The following is an 18,394-nucleotide window of genomic DNA, read 5'->3' on the forward strand; positions in this document are numbered from 1 at the left end:
TAAGGGGTTAATGTCCAAAATATATAAAGGATTTATATGATTCAACATTCCCCCCAAATAAATAATCCTATAAAAAATGGACAGAGGACCTGAATAGACATTTTTCCAAAGAAGACACAGATGACCAACAGACACATGGAGAGATGCTGAACATCACCATCAGGGCTTCGCAAATCAAAACTATAGTGAGATACCACTTTGCATCTGTAAGAATGGCTAGAATCAAAAAGACAAGAAATAAAAAGCATTGGCAAGGATATGGAGAAAAGGGAACCCTCACGCACTGCTGGTGGGAATGTAAATTGGTGCAGACACTGTAGGTTCCTCAAAAAATTAAAAACAGAGATACCATATGGTCCAGTAATTTTACTGGGTATTTTATTTATTTATTTATTTATTTATTTATTTATTTATTTATTTACTTATTTATTTATGATAGTCATAGAGAGAGAGAGAGAGGCAGAGACACAGGCGGAGGGAGAAGCAGGCTCCATGCACCGGGAGCCTGATGTGGGATTCGATCCCGGGTCTCCAGGATCGCGCCCTGGGCCAAAGGCAGGCGCCAAACCGCTGCGCCACCCAGGGATCCCCTTTTACTGGGTATTTACCCAAAAGTGAAAACATGAATTTGAAAAGATATACACACCTCTGTGTTTATTGCAGTGTTTTCTACAATTGCCAAGATATGGAAGCAACCAAAGTGTTCATCAATAGATGAATAAAGAATATTAAAAAAAAGAATATATATATGATATGTATATATATATATATATACACACACACACACACAGTAGAATATTACTCAGCCATAAAAACGTTGAGATCTTGCCATTTTGACAACAAGGATGGACCTGGAGTGTATGATGCTAAAATTTTAAATAAGAGAAACAAGAATACTATATGATTTTACTAATGTATGGAATCTAAAAAAAAATACAAAAACCCAAATGAATAAAAGCAGAACAGACTCATAAATACACAGAACAAACTGATGGTTGCCAGAGGGAAGGGAGGGTGAGGGATGGGCAAAATGGGTGCAACAGAGTGAGAGATACAGGCCTTTAGTTTAAGGAATGAATAAGTCATGGAGATCAAAGGTACATCATCAAAAGTATAGTCAATGGTATTGTAATAGGGTTCTATGGTGACAGATGGTAGCTACACTTGAGGTGAGCATAGCATAATGTATACTTTATGGTCTGAGAAAATCTGTGCCTTTTAAACCTCAGAGGGCAGGTGTATTAACAAACTACAGAATTTTCAAATAAATGAAGAATTCCATTACCTCACTTGCTGTTGATGAATTGGCCTCTGACGACATGTAAGCATCAAAACTCACCGTGTCTTTTCAGGTGAGAGTCTGACATGAACGATTTGATTAACTTTAAGAAAAATCTTAAGAAAAAGGACTATTGGGCAGCCCCGGTGGCGCAGTGGTTTGGCGCCGCCTGCAGCCTGGGGTATGATCCTGGAGACCTGGGATCGAGTACCACGTCGGGCTCCCTGTGTGGAGCCTGCTTCTCCCTCTGCCTGTGTCTCTGCCTCTCTCTCTGTGTGTCTATGAATAAATAAATAAAATCTTAAAAAAAAAAAAAAGGGACCATTGAAATTTCCCCAGTTTGTTTCTGCTTTGGAATATATCCTACATCATATAAAGTAGCCAGATCTTTTTCCGTGACCTGTTTTTATTGTTAGAAAGTGTTAATTCTTAGGTACTAATTGGGTTCAGAGGTTACAAATTTAAAATCATAACATCAGGGGATCCCTGGGTGGCTCAGCAGTTTGGCGCCTGCCTTCGGCCCGGGGCGTGATCCTGGGGTCCCAGGACCGAGTCCCGCTTCGGGCTCCCTGCATGGGGCCTGCTTCTCCCTCTGCCTGTGTCTGCCTTTCTCTCTCTGTGTCTCTCATGAATGAATGAATAAAATCTTTAAAAAAATAAAAAAAGAATTAAAATAACATCAGCAAACCTCATGGTTGGAAGGGATGTGGTCATGTAGTCGGCCTATCAAATAGCTGAGTTCTCACAAAGGATTTATTTGCCCTTCAGAAGTAGGCAGATTCTCTGTGTCTTGGGTTTATTCTTTCCATCACTTGAAACTTCAGAAACTCTCCTGTTAGAAAGTTATTTTTTTCAATGTTCAGTGTTGAATAATTCTTTCTCCCTCTGTGGCTCACCTTTTGGTTCTAATTCTTAGGCAAATAGTCTAATCACTTTTCTACAATATTTAAAGCAACTCTCCTATTTTTCTCAGGGAATTTATCTTCTGATCTTTCATCTCTTCATCTTATCTCTTAAAATATGATGTTCAAAACTATGGGTAGTATTCCAAGTAGAGTCTGACCTGTGATGAATGGAACAAAAATTTCACTGTTGCACATGGAAGATATTATATTTCTGTTACTGTATCTAAAATCACATTAATTTGGGGGGCAGCCTCATCATCACCTTGACTTCCTTTGAAGTTAGTTAATTGTCAACCTAAGCCTCCTAGACTTTTTCACACATAGATGGACATGACTCACCTATCCTGCACTGCTACATACAGTTCTTTAAGACCCAGGTACAGGACCTTAGATTTACTCCTGTTCAAATTCATTCTGTTAGATTCAGCCCATTGAAACAGTCTGTTGAAGTATTTTTGGCTCATAGTTGGGTCATCCAGCATATTTGTCTTCCTGCCCAACTTCTTGTCATCTGCAGATTTGATAAGTATGTTTTCTTTTCTCCATCTTAGTGGTTACCAGAGATGTTGAGGCAGGCCAGGCTGGAATCATTCCATTGTATCATACTATTGCTAGTAGATTTTCTTTTTTTACATTTTTAAAAAATTTAAATTCAATTTGTAGATTTTACTTTATTTTATTTTTAATTTGTAGATTTTAACGGGTAGGATTGTGTATGGAGACAGAATTGTCAGTTTAGATAGAATATTACATAATTATAGCAGGAATTGTCTTTTTGGTGAGTAGTCCTATTATAGCTGCTTAAAAACTAATTAATGAGAGGTAACAGAAATAAGGAAGCTCATTAAGAATGAGATAAGGAACTCGTTTGGAAAGTTGATGACCCGGTTTATATTCTTATTTATAATTAAGTATAATACATATTTACTAATTAATAAAATATAATTCTTTTTTTTTTTTTTAAAGATTTTATTCATTTATTCACAAGAGCCAGAGAGAGAGAGAGAGGCAGAGACACAGGCAGAGGGAGAAGCAGGCTCCATGCAGGAAGCCCGACACGGTACTCGATCCCAGGACTCCAGGATCACACCCTGGGCCGAAGGCAGGTTCTAAACCACTGAGCCACCCAGGGATCCCCTAAAAATAGAATTCTTATGGAAGGTCTTAAGCAGAGACCCTTATAGACTGATTAGAGGCAATGTGGTATAGGAGAAGAAGCCCTAAACTAGCTTTGAGGTGTTTTATTCACTTACTTATTTAGCAAGTAAATATTAAGTACCCACTACACTTAAGCCCTGGGTATATAGTGGTTAAAAAAAAAAAACAACAGAGCCCGGACTTGATCTTTGTCCTCAGTGGAACTTACATTCTAATGGGGGAAACGATTTGATAATTACACAGGTGAATACTTTCTGTGATCTGTGTTCTAGATAGATACTGTCCAACAAACAACGCAAGTCATATATTAAACTAAAAGTTTCTAGTAGCTCCATTTTAAAAAAGTGAAAAATAATGAACTGAATTTTAATAATTGGTTTTATTTAACTAAGTATATCTGAAATAATATTTCAGCATGTAAGCAGTATAAAAAAATTGAGGTATTTGTCTTTTTGTTGAACTAAATCTTTGAAATCTTTTAAATGTTTTATTTATTTGAGAGAGAGAGAGCATGAGCAAGGGGAGGGGCAGAGGGAAAAGCATACCCCCCACTGAGCAGGGAGCCAGATGTGGGGCTCTATCCCAGGATCATGACCTGAGCTGAAGGCAGACACTTAACCAACAGCCACCCAGGCACCCCTAAATCTTTGAAATCTTAAACCTATACCACGTGTCAGCTGGAACTAGTCATGTTTCAAGTGCTCAATAGGCATATGTAGCTAGTAGCTTCTGTGTTGGACAGCACAGCACTATACCCATCTTTACAGACTACTCTGGTGCTGGGCAAATTACTTCCCTTGTATAGGACTCCTGTATTCATTTAGCAAAATGAACGATTTTGTCTTGCTTATCTTCTAATAGCTAAATGTGGGTTCCTTTCATGTAGGAGAGTGCCTTCTGAGGTGCTCTAAATAATCTCTATCTTGAGATAGACATATCTCTAAATATCTCGCTGCTTACGTGGGGGTGTGTGTGTGTATATATATATATGTATATATATAATATGTAAAAATTCATCAAGCTATACACTTAAGATTTATGTTCTTTACAGTATTTATATTGTACCTCAATGAAAGTTTCTTTTTTTTAACAAGATCACTTCCAGTTTTTTTATTATGTGTTCTCTACTGAAATTACCAAGATGAGCTGACCTTCAGGATAATTATAAGGTGTGATAAAAAAAATTACAAACAGCTAGTTACTCTTTATGTCTTCTTCCCACCCAGGATGTGTCTAGTCCGAATGAAGCAGGAAGGCCGGAGTGGGAAATATATGTGTCGGATCATAGTTCATTTTATGTGGGAGGATGTTGAGCAGCGTGGCAGAGTTATGGGGGTAAGTAAATACTGTTAGATTATGGTCCAGGAAAACTCCAGTGAGGGATTGCTTGACTTGAGTTGATGTTTTATCTGTTCTAGAATAGCTTTGCTTTTAGATTTCTGTGTAATGCTGCCTAATGTCAGGTGGTAATTCAGTTAGAGTTGTTTCTGCCTCTATGAAGACTGACATACCATGGACACTTTATGTGTTTGCACACATTATTATGATTTGTCAATCCAAGGACATCCTGTGTTTGAAAATGGAATTATTAATCCCAAATAATGGTGGTAAGAGGGATGGATTTGTTGAATGGAAGAAATCAAATAGTAATCGAGTTTTAGGGTACTATGCCTTTGACACCAATTGAATGTTTGAACTAGTCCTCCTCTAAATTAGTTCTGATGGAAATGCCCTGGCATTGGGCCTGCACTGTCCTCAGGAACTGAAAAACAAGCTCCTTGATCACTAACAACCTAGAAAAATTTGGCAACATACTTGCTGAAAATGTATGTTAGTACATTTAATAATTAACCTGAGAGAGGGGGATATATACATATAAAACATAGAATGTAATGGTAATGGAAAGATGAAACCAAAGCATTAGAAACAGTTGTTTATATAAATAGTAATCTCTTCTTTTGTGTATTTTTGCATCTAGACCATATTTTAGTAGATTGTAATCCTTGTTTTATCCCCTTGTTTTTTCTCCTTAAGCCTCCTAGCTTAGGATCATCTAAAGCAGAACCATCAGATGGGGTCATGAAATGGGTTGTTTTTTTTTTTCCATTACAAAGTTCTCCCTATGGACTGAAGAATAAATAGAGTTTATATATGTATTATAAAAGTCATACATGTTCATAGAATAAAAATCAAACAGTGAAAAGCATTTAATGTAAAGACAAGTGTTGTTTCCTCATTCCAACCTGCCAAAAGTCACCATTGTTAAGAGTTGATGTGTATCCTTCTAGTTTCCTATATAAATGCAAATTATAAATGTATATTCTGTAACATAACACAAATGGGCTTAACCATACATAGTTTTGTATCTTGGCTTTTTAACTTAATATATATATTAGATTTTTTAAAAAGATTTTTTAAAAGTAATGTCTACACCCATATGAAAGCTCAAACTTATGACTCTGAGGTCAAGTTACACACTCCATGACTGAACCAGCCAGGTGCCCCTATATTAAGATGTTTTTTACTTTACGTTTGTTTTTAAAATTCAAAATGTTTTAATTAAGACTGAAATCCCTTTAATCGTCAATCTCATTCCTGGCCAGTTACCTCCTTTTAAGAAGTAATCACTGTTTCCACTTTGGTGTATATCTTTTAAGGCTCTTTTCTACGTTCTCTATAGAAAATATATAGCATTGATTTTGTGTGTGTATACTTAATTTTTTTGAGATTTTATTTATTTATGAGAGACACACAGAGAGAGGCAGAGGCCTAGGCAGAGGGAGAAGCAGGCTTCCTATGGAGCCTGATATGGGACTTGATTCCAGGACCTCAGGATCACGCCCTGAGCCGAAGGCAGATGCTCAACCACTGAGCCACCAGGCGTCCTTGTATATTAGAGTATACATGAAATCATCCTCTGTGTACTAATATGTATTTAATTTTTTTCACTCAACAATATGTCTTAGAGACTTTTCCATGCTACATGGGAGTTGAGTGGGAGGTTGTCACCACGTTTTATTTATTGTGATTATTTTCACACACTCCTGTGTCATTGTCTAATGGTATCATGTGCTTACTATATGTGTAAAATTGAGGTCTTTGAAGCTAAATCATGGAGATGATGGTTGCCTACTGAGAGGGTATTCCTAAATTCTCATGTCTTTGGAGGCCCTATATATATATATATAGGAAGCACAGTGGACATAGATTTGTCTTAAAGTGTCTTCAATGACATTCACATGCCTTTCTCTGAGACAGTAGACCATTGGTATTTCTGTTCATTCCAAGAAGAGGATAGCATATGTCAGAGTTTTAGTTGCCATCAGCATCATCATCATTTGTTTTGGAGTCATTGAGTGCTGTCTTTGTGTATTCTTTGGTTCCTTGTTCCATTTTTTTCACTGTCAGGCCTTTCTGATGTCTTTGCTACCCAGAGTGGTATCAGCAGCCTTAATCCCACGGAGTGTTCCATATGCCCTCAGGTACTTACTATCCAACTCCGTGGCAGCACCCAGTGGACATAGGGTGGTGCTGCTACTATCACATCACGTAATGATAACCAGTGACACCCCTGGGCCAGCCAAAGCCTTGGCCGACTGCCATGCAATGAAACAGTAGTTCTTCTAATTAGTTAACCTGTTTCTTGTCACTATTGACTAAACTCGGCTGGACAGTTGGGCTGCAAGAGTCATGTGGGCCACAACTGTCCACAATTTGAATAGCTAATGAGCCATAGGTTACTAACTCTTGAACTACAGGAATCTTTCAGTTATTTATCCCATCACCATGAATTTCCTTTGGACCTCCATAAATATCTCCATCCTAATCTCCAGCACTTTGAACCTTCTTTGTTACTTTAAAACATTGCTTCCACTTGACTGCATATTTATAAAGGCAGGAGACCTGTTTTAACTACATAGTAGTTTTTTTTTGCTTATGTAGTAAATAGTGGATGAATAAATACTGTTGGATGAATAAATTGAATTTCAGCCTCTAAAATTGTTTCAAAGCCCACTTATCAGATAGGCGATACTTGATTTTTTTTTTTTAATTTTTATTTATTTATGATAGTCACAGAGAGATAGAGAGAGGCAGAGACACAGGCAGAGGGAGAAGCAGGCTCCATGCACCGGGAGCCCGACGTGGGATTCGATCCCGGGTCTCCAGGATCGTGCCCTGGGCCAAAGGCAGGCGCCAAACCGCTGCGCCACCCAGGGATCCCAGCGATACTTGATTTGTATGTTTCTAGTCCAAGTGTGTATCAGTGCAGTCCTGTAGGAATTAGTTTTTCCTCTTTATTTTTCCTCCTGTTTTATTGAACCATTTTTCTTTCTGAATTTTTCTAGATATGATGTTGTCCTATAGAGCAAGGTGTTAGATTGGTGTTTGTCACACTTTAATGTGCCTATATAGTCCACCTGAGGATCTTGCTAAAGTACAGATTCAGTAGGTTGGGGTGGAGCCAGAGAGTCTACATTTCTAGAAAGCTTCAGGTGATGATTGCCACAGGTGGAGCAGGGTGAGGTTGTGGTAACCACACTTTGAAGAGCAAAGTTTTAGATGATCCATAATACTCCCCAAGTACAGACTTGTAAATTCACCTGTATGAAGAGAAATGCCAAGCCCCAGTTCATTTACAAAGACTATAAATAAAGGTGGTGATTTAATAATAACAGAGGTTTGGAAGTTAGGAAATTACTATTATTGCTTTTCTATTGCAATTGACTTGGTCCCCCCGCCCTCCCCCCATTCCCTTTCCAAGCTCATTGTATAAACAGACACACTTTATACAGGCAAGAAAATTGTATTTTAACCACTTCTAAGTTACAAGTGTGATTATGTGTATAGAGTTCTTAGTCTTCTGTGTGTGTACAACCTAAAGAAATGAGAAAAGTTAGGGACATACAGCTGAAGAAAGTAGTAGGGAGCTAAGCTAGTCTGGCCTGGTTCTGACCCTGGCTGCCAAGTCTCCTTCTCTGTGCTTCAGTTTATTCTTTGAAAAATGTGAGTTGTTGGGGTGCCTCAAAAAATCAATGATTTGAAGGTGGTAATTTGTAAATCTGTCTCTGTGTAATTTGGCATCCCAGGTGTACATCTTTAAGAAAACTCATATAAAAAGTAGAATTTATAAGACTGATCAATGTGGTGGTGATTTTTTTCATGCCAAAGAATTCTTAGAGGCTATTACTTTGAGTGGAGCCACTTGTGAATTAATAATGAATCAGAAATTTGAATCAAGAACTCCTTTGAAATTAGAATTGCAATCTTATTTGGTGGGGATATTTTTATTAAAAATTTTTTTGCTTTTTATCAGCTTCTTAGGAGTCCAACTATTGTGAAAAACAAGGCAGACTCATATATCATTAGTGGAGCTGGTATAAAATGCAAGTGTTAAATTTGAGGTTACAAAAATCACATCAATAATTTAGAGTGTTCTAACTTAAAAAAAAAACATTATTTGGGATTTAAACATATAAATTAGCTGTGGAAATAAAATTCATTATATCACCTCATCTGGTCTTGTTTTATTTCATTAACTGGTTCTTAAAAACCTTTGTGAGCTGAGTTGCAGCTGAAGAGGTTGGAGACCATTTTTCCTTGGGCCCTTGCCTCACTCCTGAGTGTTGGTAAGAGTAGAGAACTAAGACTTGACACAGCTGTAAAAACAGACAGCGCCTTTGGCCTCAGCACTTTCTCCTGGTGCAGGCACATTTCAGATGTAAATTTCACTTTCTGCCTCTCCTACTAATGAAGTAAGTTTCTTTTGCTGGGTTTGCAGCCAGGTGTGTCCAGTCTTGTGGCTAACCCAGGCGCTTTAGTTAATTTTTCCATTTGTGACATTTCAACCAAACTTAAAAAACAAACATAAAAATTAGCTCAAGGCAGTGGCTCAAAGTGTTAATGGTAACCTTAGGCTGGCTAAACGACTTCCTCTTAGTTCTGCTCTGCCAGACATCTCCACCTTGTGGCTTACAATGAGCAGGTTTAAGCTTTCCAAGCCTTGGAGACTAGGTCGGAAGGAGTAGTTAAGAAATTCTGAGTTTACCCTTATCAGTGGTCCCTGGAATCCCAATTGTCTCCTCAAGACTTTAGATGACTTCTTGCCAGTACCTTTCCAGAATAAGGATGAGCCTTCTGTCATCTGAAGGTCTTTTGTTCTCTCTAGCAGAGCTGCCTCCTGAGACCATGCAGAAGGCCTAGAAAGAGGTGGAGCAGCTGTGGGCTGAACCGGACTTCTTTGTAAAATTCTACTTTTCTTTTTAGAAAACATTTTGCTTTGCAAGATCCTCTGTGATCACACTCCAGACTACCTCTCCAAACTCATTTCCTCTAGCTTTTCTTGAACTGTAAATATGTGAAACCTTCTAGCACATGTGCTTGGCACATAGTAAGCACTCAATGAACATCACACTCCAGCCTTGCTTCACATACTCTTCAGCCAAGTTGAATGCCTTGCTCTTCCTGTCTTATTTATGTCTTTCCTGGTGCAGTACATACACTAGGTTGCCTAAACACCACAGCCCCAATTCCTTTACATCCCTCCATCCCACACTAGAAACCAGTCCCAGTTGTTCCACTAGCTGGAAGTACCTTAGTAATTAATTTATATGTACCCTTCTGGCTATCTTGTATCATTGTTATTCATGAGTATTGACTATCTTCCGGGTGAATTGCCTGGGGGGCTGCATCCCCTGTATCCCTCTTTGTAGTCTCCAAAGTGCTTATCCTAGCCCCTTGACTTAATCCATGTCCAGTAAATAACTGACAACAGAAGACCATTCTGGAAGCCCCTTATCTGTATTAGAAAAAGTGGGGTGGAGAGTTATCCCCCTTTTCATTCTGAGCATATTTGTTTGCTCTGTTAGTCTTAAATACTGTAAGAAAAAAAGAGAAATTGTTTCCCTTACCTTCAAGTTTTTCTCTTTCCATGCATTCCCATCTTCTAATGGATTTGACTAAAACAACAACCAAACCACAAAAAAACAACTTCTACATGAGGCCTTTTATGATTCTTTTTTTTTTTTTTGCGACATATGCATATAGCAGCTTTATTCATAAGAAACCAAAACTTAGATGTTCAACAACCTAGATGTCCATCAACATACATGAATAGCTATAAATTGTAGTTTAACCGTACAACATAATAATATTCAGCAATAAAAAATAAAACATATTGCTGATATACACAACGAGTCTTGTCAAGATGACTCTTGACATGGATGGATTTCTGAAGCATTATGCTGAGCTAAACGTGTCAGACACTGAGTAAATACTGTGATTTATTTGAAATTCTAGAAAAGTCAAATCTAATTTTTAATCACATAAAGTCATCAGTAGTTGAACAGTGCTGGTTGTTGGGGTGGAGGGGAACTCATTGCAAATGGGCATTACAGGCTTTTTTGCACGATGGAAATATTCTACATATTTTTTTTTAAATTAATTTTTATTGGTGTTCAATTTACCAACATACAGAAAAACACCCAGTGCTCATCCCGTCAAGTGTCCACCTCAGTGCCCGTCACCCATTCCCCTCCAACACCCGCCCTCCTCCCCTTCCACCACCCCTAGTTCGTTTCCCCGAGTTAGGAGTCTTTATGTTCTGTCTCCCTTCCTGATATTTCCCAACATTTCTTTTCCCTTCCTTTATATTCCCTTTCACTATTATTCATATTCCCCAAATGAATGAGAACATACACTGTTTGTCCTTCTCCGATTGACTTATTTCACTCAGCATAATACCCTCCAGTTCCATCCACGTTGAAGCAAATGGTGGGTATTTGTCGTTTCTAATTGCTGAGTAATATTCCATTGTATACATAAACCACATCTTCTTTATCCATTCATCTTTCGATGGGCACCGAGGCTCCTTCCACAGTTTGGCTATTGTGGACATTGCTGATAGAAACATCGGGGTGCAGGTATCCCGACGTTTCATTGCATCTGAATCTTTGGGGTAAATCCCCAACAGTGCAATTGCTGGGTCGTAGGGCAGGTCTATTTTTAACTCTTTGAGGAACCTCCACACAGTTTTCCAGAGTGGCGCCTTTTATGATTCTAAACAAAGACTTTAAATCTATAAAAGGTGGTAAAAATAAGAATTATACATACTTTAGTTTTTCTGGAAATCTTCTTCTAGGCCTCTGTAATTCCATTCTGTTTTTCTCCCTACCTCCCCACAGAAATTTTCAAACAAACTCCTCTGTTTTACCATAAGGTAAAAAAATTTGCTATACTTTGCATCTCTAGGTCAGAATTAACACTCACTGCCATCCATAGGTATTATTTTAAAATATGAGGACCACTTTAAGGGCATAGTTTTGCAGCCAATGATACAAATGATGGAGTGTAAATATAAAGCAATTCCTTGGGCTCCAGGTCTTTAAAAATAAAGACATGTTTGTTCCCAGATATCAGTTGTTCTTTTGGAAGTTTTTAAATGTTCTAAGCTGTTGGAGTAGATATTTGTTTATTAGGTGAGAGAAGGCTAAATTCTTAGAAGGCAGAGCAATTTCATTTTGGGATTGGTTCATGAACGTTAGCAGGGCCCAACTGAAATGTATCTTTAGTAGATGCATTCCTTTCTCTGCACAAGTTTCATGACCCCAGGTCTCAGTAGGTAGCAAGGATGCATGGAGTATGTGCTTTAGGCAGTTTTTTGACTGATCAGATGCCTGGGAGCATACAGGCAGAATGCCAGTCTGATGGCTCATTTCCCCTGTCCTTCTCGGCAGCATACTGGACTCACTTCATTTCAGGGATCATCCCTGAAAGAGAAGTTGTAAACCTTTCTGAAATTGAAATGAAAATAGAGCATGAAACTCCTTTCTATGCACATGATCATTTATCTCTCTCACAGCCGGTTTTTTTTTTTTTTTCACAGCCGTTTTTATCTGCAGTTATAGTTTGGAAGTTGCCTGAGGTATAATTCATATTTGTTTGCCTTTATATTCCTTTGGTACCTGAAATGGAGCTCTATACTTAGTAGACATTCAATAAATGTTTCTTGACTGAACAAATCAGTAAGTGAATTCGGTCCTCTTTGCTATATCTTCAGTTTACCTCACGGAATTTCTGTAGAAGAAAGACAGTGACCTAATTCCATTTTCTTTTTTCTTTCTTTTTTTTTTTTTTTTTTTTTTTATAATTCAATTTTCAAAGCCCTGGCTGCCTTGGTGCATTGACACTATCCTGTCTTTTTAGTACCTTTCTTAAGTACTCTTCATACTAAGTACTTCAAATTCAGTTCATTGTTTCAGAACTGTTTAACTCTCCAGCCTACCACTTTTTTTTTTTCCTTTGGGTGCCCTGTTCCCTTTGGTATCTTTTGTATCATAGTTGTAATACTGCTTAGAGCTGTGTACATTGGGCACAGTTAAAGCCATTTTCCTTATCTTCCTTTCAGGCATTGCTAATGGTTCTCCTAAATAAACCTCTCAGGAGATGGGATAAATAGGTCCATGAACCTGTTCTTCCTGTGTTTCCAGTCTCACTTCTGATGTCATTGCCATCTATCCAGCCCCTCCAAGCTGGAATTCTTAGAGTCCTCCTCAACTCTTGCCTCATCCTCTGCACCCAAATTGTCTTGTCACTTTTCTGCCCAAAATATGTTTGGATTTTTTCCACTCTTCTGTTTCATTGCTTCTTATCAACCCTCATTGTCTCTCCTTTATTGCACATGACCTCCTAATTAGTTCTGCACTTTCCCCACTCTAGTGAACCCTGTCACCCTATAAACCACCAGAGGTTTTTCCAAATTCCACATCTGATCGTATCCTTCCTCTGTCTAGAAATCCTAGTGGCAAAATTCAGATAGCTTAGCAACAGTTTATAGAACCCTTTGTAATTATATAGAACAGGAGAACCCTTCGTAGTTATATAGGAGAATGTTCTTAGAAGATACAGTATTTAGTATTTAGGAATGAAAAGATTTGATGTTTTCACATGGTTTAGCAAAAGAAAAAGCACGTGTGTGTATATGTGGAGAGAGATGAAGCAAATATTAAAAATAGTAACAGTTGTGAATCTAAAAATTATACAAATTTTTGTTATATTACTCTTCCATTTTTTAAGTAAGTTTGAAACTTTTCAAAGCGAAAAATGGGGGGAAAGAAATCTTCATATTCTAGCCCCAACCCATCTTTCTAGTCTGATTGCCAGCAGACTTCTCTAATACACAGATATTCATGTGTAGTCACACATTTACACTCAAACACAGGTTTCACTCATGTCAGATTTTCACTAATGCTATAGTATGCCATATTCCTTTATGCTTCTGGGCTTTTGTTTATGTAGTTCCCTTTGTCTAATGTGGTCTTAACACCTGTCTCCTCTGCTCATGGTACAGTAAGACACAGGTGGATAGTACCTCTTCCATCAAGCTTTTCCTAGCACCCCCCCCCCCCCCCCGCCAGCTGACAATATTGGTATATTTGGCCACTCCCTTCTCTGTATTGTTGCAGCACTTTGCACAAACTCCTACAATAGGACTTAACATGCTCTACTGTAATTGTGGGTTTGTGTAGGTCATGCCCATTAGTTGGAGTGAGGATCATCGGATTTCTGGTCTAGCACAGAATGCCTAACATAATCACTCCTCAGATACTTGGGTGAACACAGGTACTTGCCTCTATTATTAGTGACTGGCAGCACTATTTCCCAAATACTGACTTAATGAATGATCTCTTATCACAACTGGGTTCAATTTCTCTGACCATCTTTCCTCCTCAGAAAGTTTCATTTTTCTCTCTGCCCTGCCTCTGGGAATTATAGCTCCATTTTTTTTTTAATGGAAGAAAAAAGATACAATCTCTGCCTCATCATTTATATTTCTAATTCATTTTATGGAATAGATAAACCTTAGAATGTTAGATTGAGCCTTAGAGATTCTTTTGTTCAGTGGCTCTCAGTCTAAGGGGCTCAGAGGTGTGTGTTTTGAGAAGTCTCCCCAGAGACATCAGAGTCTCAGAGTATGGACTATAGATTTGGTCTCAGTGGCTCATTTCTCTAGTAAGAAAATGGGGTCCCAATGAAGTTAATTGTTCTGTCCAAGCTCATGCAGTTTTAAACAGCAGAATGAGGACCCAAGCAAGGGTATGCTGATTCCCAATCTACTGTCCGCTTTACTGCGCTGTGATCCCTCCCGGGTGTGGGAGGGGGATCAACTTCATGGCAGGTTCCTTCTCCCTAGCCTTTAATCACCTTCCAAAGGCTAAGAGGACAGCTTTTCTTGAATCTCGAGGCATTCCATTTCTTCAATGCAGTCCCAAGCTCGAGGCCCCTTTTATTCAGTTTCTAATCCAATACGGCAGAGGTTTCCTACTCAACAGGACTCATAGAGATTAAGGGGGAAAAAAAGGACAGGTGAGAATGCTAACAATGTTCTGAATTTGTTTCTTTTTCCAGCATTTAGAGTCTGAATGTCTCCACATCGTCTGAATTTGCCTTAGTTGATTTTACAATTATTTTTCAGAGACTCCTTGGTTGTGTTTTTTTAAGAGTAGAGAACACCGCGACTGAACACCGTGCTCGGAGAGGCTGGGCTGGGAGACTAACAAAGGCAGTATTATACTGCGCACGGCAAAGCCAATAAATGAATTCAGGAGACATCTAGATGTGTTTCTCGAGAAGGGCATAAGGGGGAGGGGTCTGGTGAAAAGGCAGAAAGGTGGGATTAAGATAAATTAAAATGGGGCCAGCATGTTGGATAAGGAGACAGCCTCTTCCTGTTCCCACTATTGCTTAAGATTTTTCATTCTGCTTAGTTCAAAAGTTAAAACTAGTCCGTAACCATGTTCTTTATACCCTCCCATCCCCCACTCTCTTACATAGGAAAAGAACTTAGTTGTAAAGCTATTTCAGCCTGGTAAGGCAGTGTTTATTATTTGAATGCTACCTCTGTGGGGTGTCTCTTAAAACTGAAAAGAACCAAAAAAAAAAAAAAAAAAAAAAAACTGAAAAGAACCTTCAAATAATCTAGACCAGAGATTTTTCAAAATGTGGTCCCCAGACCAGCAGCCTCAGCATCACTTAGGAATTTGTTAAAAATGCAAGTTTAGGGCCTGACCCTCAATCTGCTGAATCAGAAACTCTGGTGGTAGGGTCCAGCAATCTGTGTTTTCACACACCCTGCAGTTAGAGGGCCACTGCTCTCGTCTGATACTGTCATTTAACTAATGGAGAAACTGGCTCCAGGAGAGCTGAATAAATTTTAACTTAGAAACCAAACGAAGAGCACAACTTGGGTCTCCTGATTTCTGGCTTTTACTGTTCTCCCTGCTGATGGGAGCAGGATCTGGGCATGGGCTGTGAAAGTTGAGGATTTCAGCATAATACAGACAAACAGGTCACCAGTAGTAGCAGCTGACATTTACCAAGAACTTTCTCTTTGCTGTGCACTTTATAAGCACCATATGAACTTTAAATTTTGCAATACTCACATGTGAGATAGGTAGTATTTCTATCCTCATTTTACAGATGAATACACTAGGATCAGAGAGGTTAGTGGATTCATTTCCTGTAGCTGCTGTAACAACTAGCCATAAACTTGGTAGCTTAAAACAAATTCATTCTCTCATAGTTTTGAAGGCCAGAACTTTAGAACTTCATGGCCAAAATGGAGATCTTAGCAGGACTATGCTCCTTCTGGAGGTTAGGGGAGAATCTGTTCTTTGCCCTTTCTAGCTTCTTGTGGCTGCTGGCATTCTTTGGCTTGTGGCCACATCACTCCGATTTCAGCCTCCCTCTTTAAGGGTCCATGTGATTACATTTAGGGCCCACCTGGATAATCCAGGATAACCTCCCCATCTGAAGACTCTTAATCTAATCATAGCTGCAAGGTCCTTTCTTCCCCATATATAAGATACATTTCCCAGGTTCCACGAATTAGGATGTAGGTATCTTTTAGGAAATCATTATTCCACCTACCGGTAAGGTAATTTAATCAGTCTTACATAGTAAATATGAGAGTCTGGATTAGAACCCAAACCTGCCGCCAAACTTTAGAGCCCATGCTCTTAATCACTACTTTACTGCCTGAAAAGGTCACTAAGAACTATGGCTGTAACATAAACATTAAGATTTTTAACTTAAGCGTTGTTTCCTTCTTCCTCTAACTTGCATAACATTACTTGTCACATGACACTGAACCTCCAAGTCCTTAGGCCTGTCTGTATGTTGGTCTTCATGCCAGTTAAATTGTTAGCTCCTAGAGGGCAGAGATTGTATCTTTTTTTTCTTCCATTAAAAAAAAAAAATGGAGCTATAATTCATCTGCCATAAAAGTCGCCTTTTTTTTTTTAAAAAGTCGCCATTTTAAGTGCTTTTTTAAAAAGTAAATTCACAGTGTTATGCAACCGTCACCACTATCTAATTTCAGAACATTTTCATCACCTCAAAAAGAAACTCTAAGCCCTATAGCAGTCACTCCCCATTCCTCTTTTACCCCAGCCCCTGGCAACCACTCCTGTACCTTCTGTCTCCATAGATTTATTCTGGGCATTTCATACGAATGGAATCATAATATGTGGACTTTTCTTTCTGTCTCCTTTCACTTAGCATCATGTTTTCATGGTTCATCCATGTTGTAGCATGTGTCAGTACTTCATTTCTTTTTACGGATAGTCTATTGTATGAATATGCCACATTTTAGTCTCATTTATCAGTTGGTGGGCATTTGGGTTGTTTCCATTTTTTGGCTCTTATGAATAATGCTGCTGTGAACATCATGTACAGGTTTTTGTCTGAATATGGGTTTTCTGTTCTCTTGGGTATATTACTGAGGAGTGGAATTGTTGGGTCATACAGTGATGTTAGGTTTAACTTTTGAGCAATTCAGAGCATTTTGTGTCAAGTTGTTTGAATTTTAGCATGACATCCATTGTTATTTATTTATAATGAAATAGCATTCTCAAAATAAGTAGTCTTAATCATATTTCTCATCTCACTGCCAAATAAATATTTACACCTATAATTTTTGATAGTAAAGAGAAGGAATGGGTGGTATGGTATAATGCCCCAGTTCTGGCCAGCCTGGCCACTCTCTGAGTGAGCTCGAGTAAGTCAAATCACCTCACCTCTCTGGGGAGGAGAGCTAGATGATTTCTAAATTCTCTTCCAGACTTAACATTCCGCAACTCTGTGAGAGTCTGAAAAGCTAGCCTTGTGTTAAATCCCAGAGCTTGTGTTCTGTTTTTTTAGCAGTTCATCATTCTCTGTCTGATTTCTGTTCCCAGACACAAACAAGATTTTACCCATCTCTTCCTCCATTTTATTGTGGCCTGCTAGCTTCCAGGTACTCTGCTAGGCACTGGAGTATACAGATGATGAAGATATTGTCCCCAATTCCCCAGTCTTATAGGAAAAGACACACATATGAAGCAGGTGATTACAATATTAAGAGATTGTGATATTTAAAAATTGCTGAGAAGGCCCAAAGGAGAGAAGCTTGGGGTAGATGACATTTGGGTTGTATCTTTTCAGAAAAGTTTTTAATAGACAAGAGAACCCCCCACCCCCCGGCCCCAGGCAAAGGAACAGTGTAGGTAGAGGCAGGATGGTGTGAGAGGACAGAGCATGTTTGCCTTTGTATGGTAACTTTTTTCCTTTTCCTGCAGTGCTGAAACTAGACTCTTTCTATCCAGACTAGCTCCCATTTTGAGATCCTTTTGGGTGTCCAATATTCAGACTCATTGACTCAAAGGTCTGCAAAAGAACCTATTTTGTCTAAGCCTTGGCCACCTGTAGATCTTTTTCCCTGTTTTTCTTTTCTTTTTTTAAAAAAATTTATTTATTCATGAAACACACACACACACACACACACACACACACACACACACACGGAAGCAGAGGCATAGACAGGGAGAAGCAGGCTCCTCATAGGGAACCTGATGTGGGACTTGATCCCCGGACCTGGGATCATGCCCTGAGCTGAAGGCAGACAGTTCAGCCGCTGTTTTTTAAGGGTACTTCAGACTCAATTTCAGAGTAATGAGGTTTCCTGAATGGCTAAGAAGACTTGATCAAGATTTGGGTTTTCTCCTAGCATCAGCTTAGT

General features: G+C 38.7%; 1 protein-coding gene across 8 annotated transcripts in view; it reads left to right on the forward strand.

Annotated features, from left to right (window-relative positions):
* UQCC1 (ubiquinol-cytochrome c reductase complex assembly factor 1) overlaps positions 1 to 18,394 on the forward strand; it is a 99,147-nt gene that overhangs the window by 50,184 nt on the left and 30,569 nt on the right. For all 8 annotated transcript variants that reach the window (XM_026009823.2, XM_072736033.1, XM_072736031.1 and 5 more), the window contains one exon: positions 4,569 to 4,677. In XM_026009823.2, coding sequence (XP_025865608.1) covers positions 4,569 to 4,677 — 109 coding nt within the window. The remainder of the gene's footprint in view (positions 1 to 4,568; positions 4,678 to 18,394) is intronic.

The sequence above is a fragment of the Vulpes vulpes genome, chromosome 14, assembly GCF_048418805.1.
Source record: "Vulpes vulpes isolate BD-2025 chromosome 14, VulVul3, whole genome shotgun sequence".
Lineage (NCBI taxonomy): Eukaryota > Metazoa > Chordata > Mammalia > Carnivora > Canidae > Vulpes > Vulpes vulpes.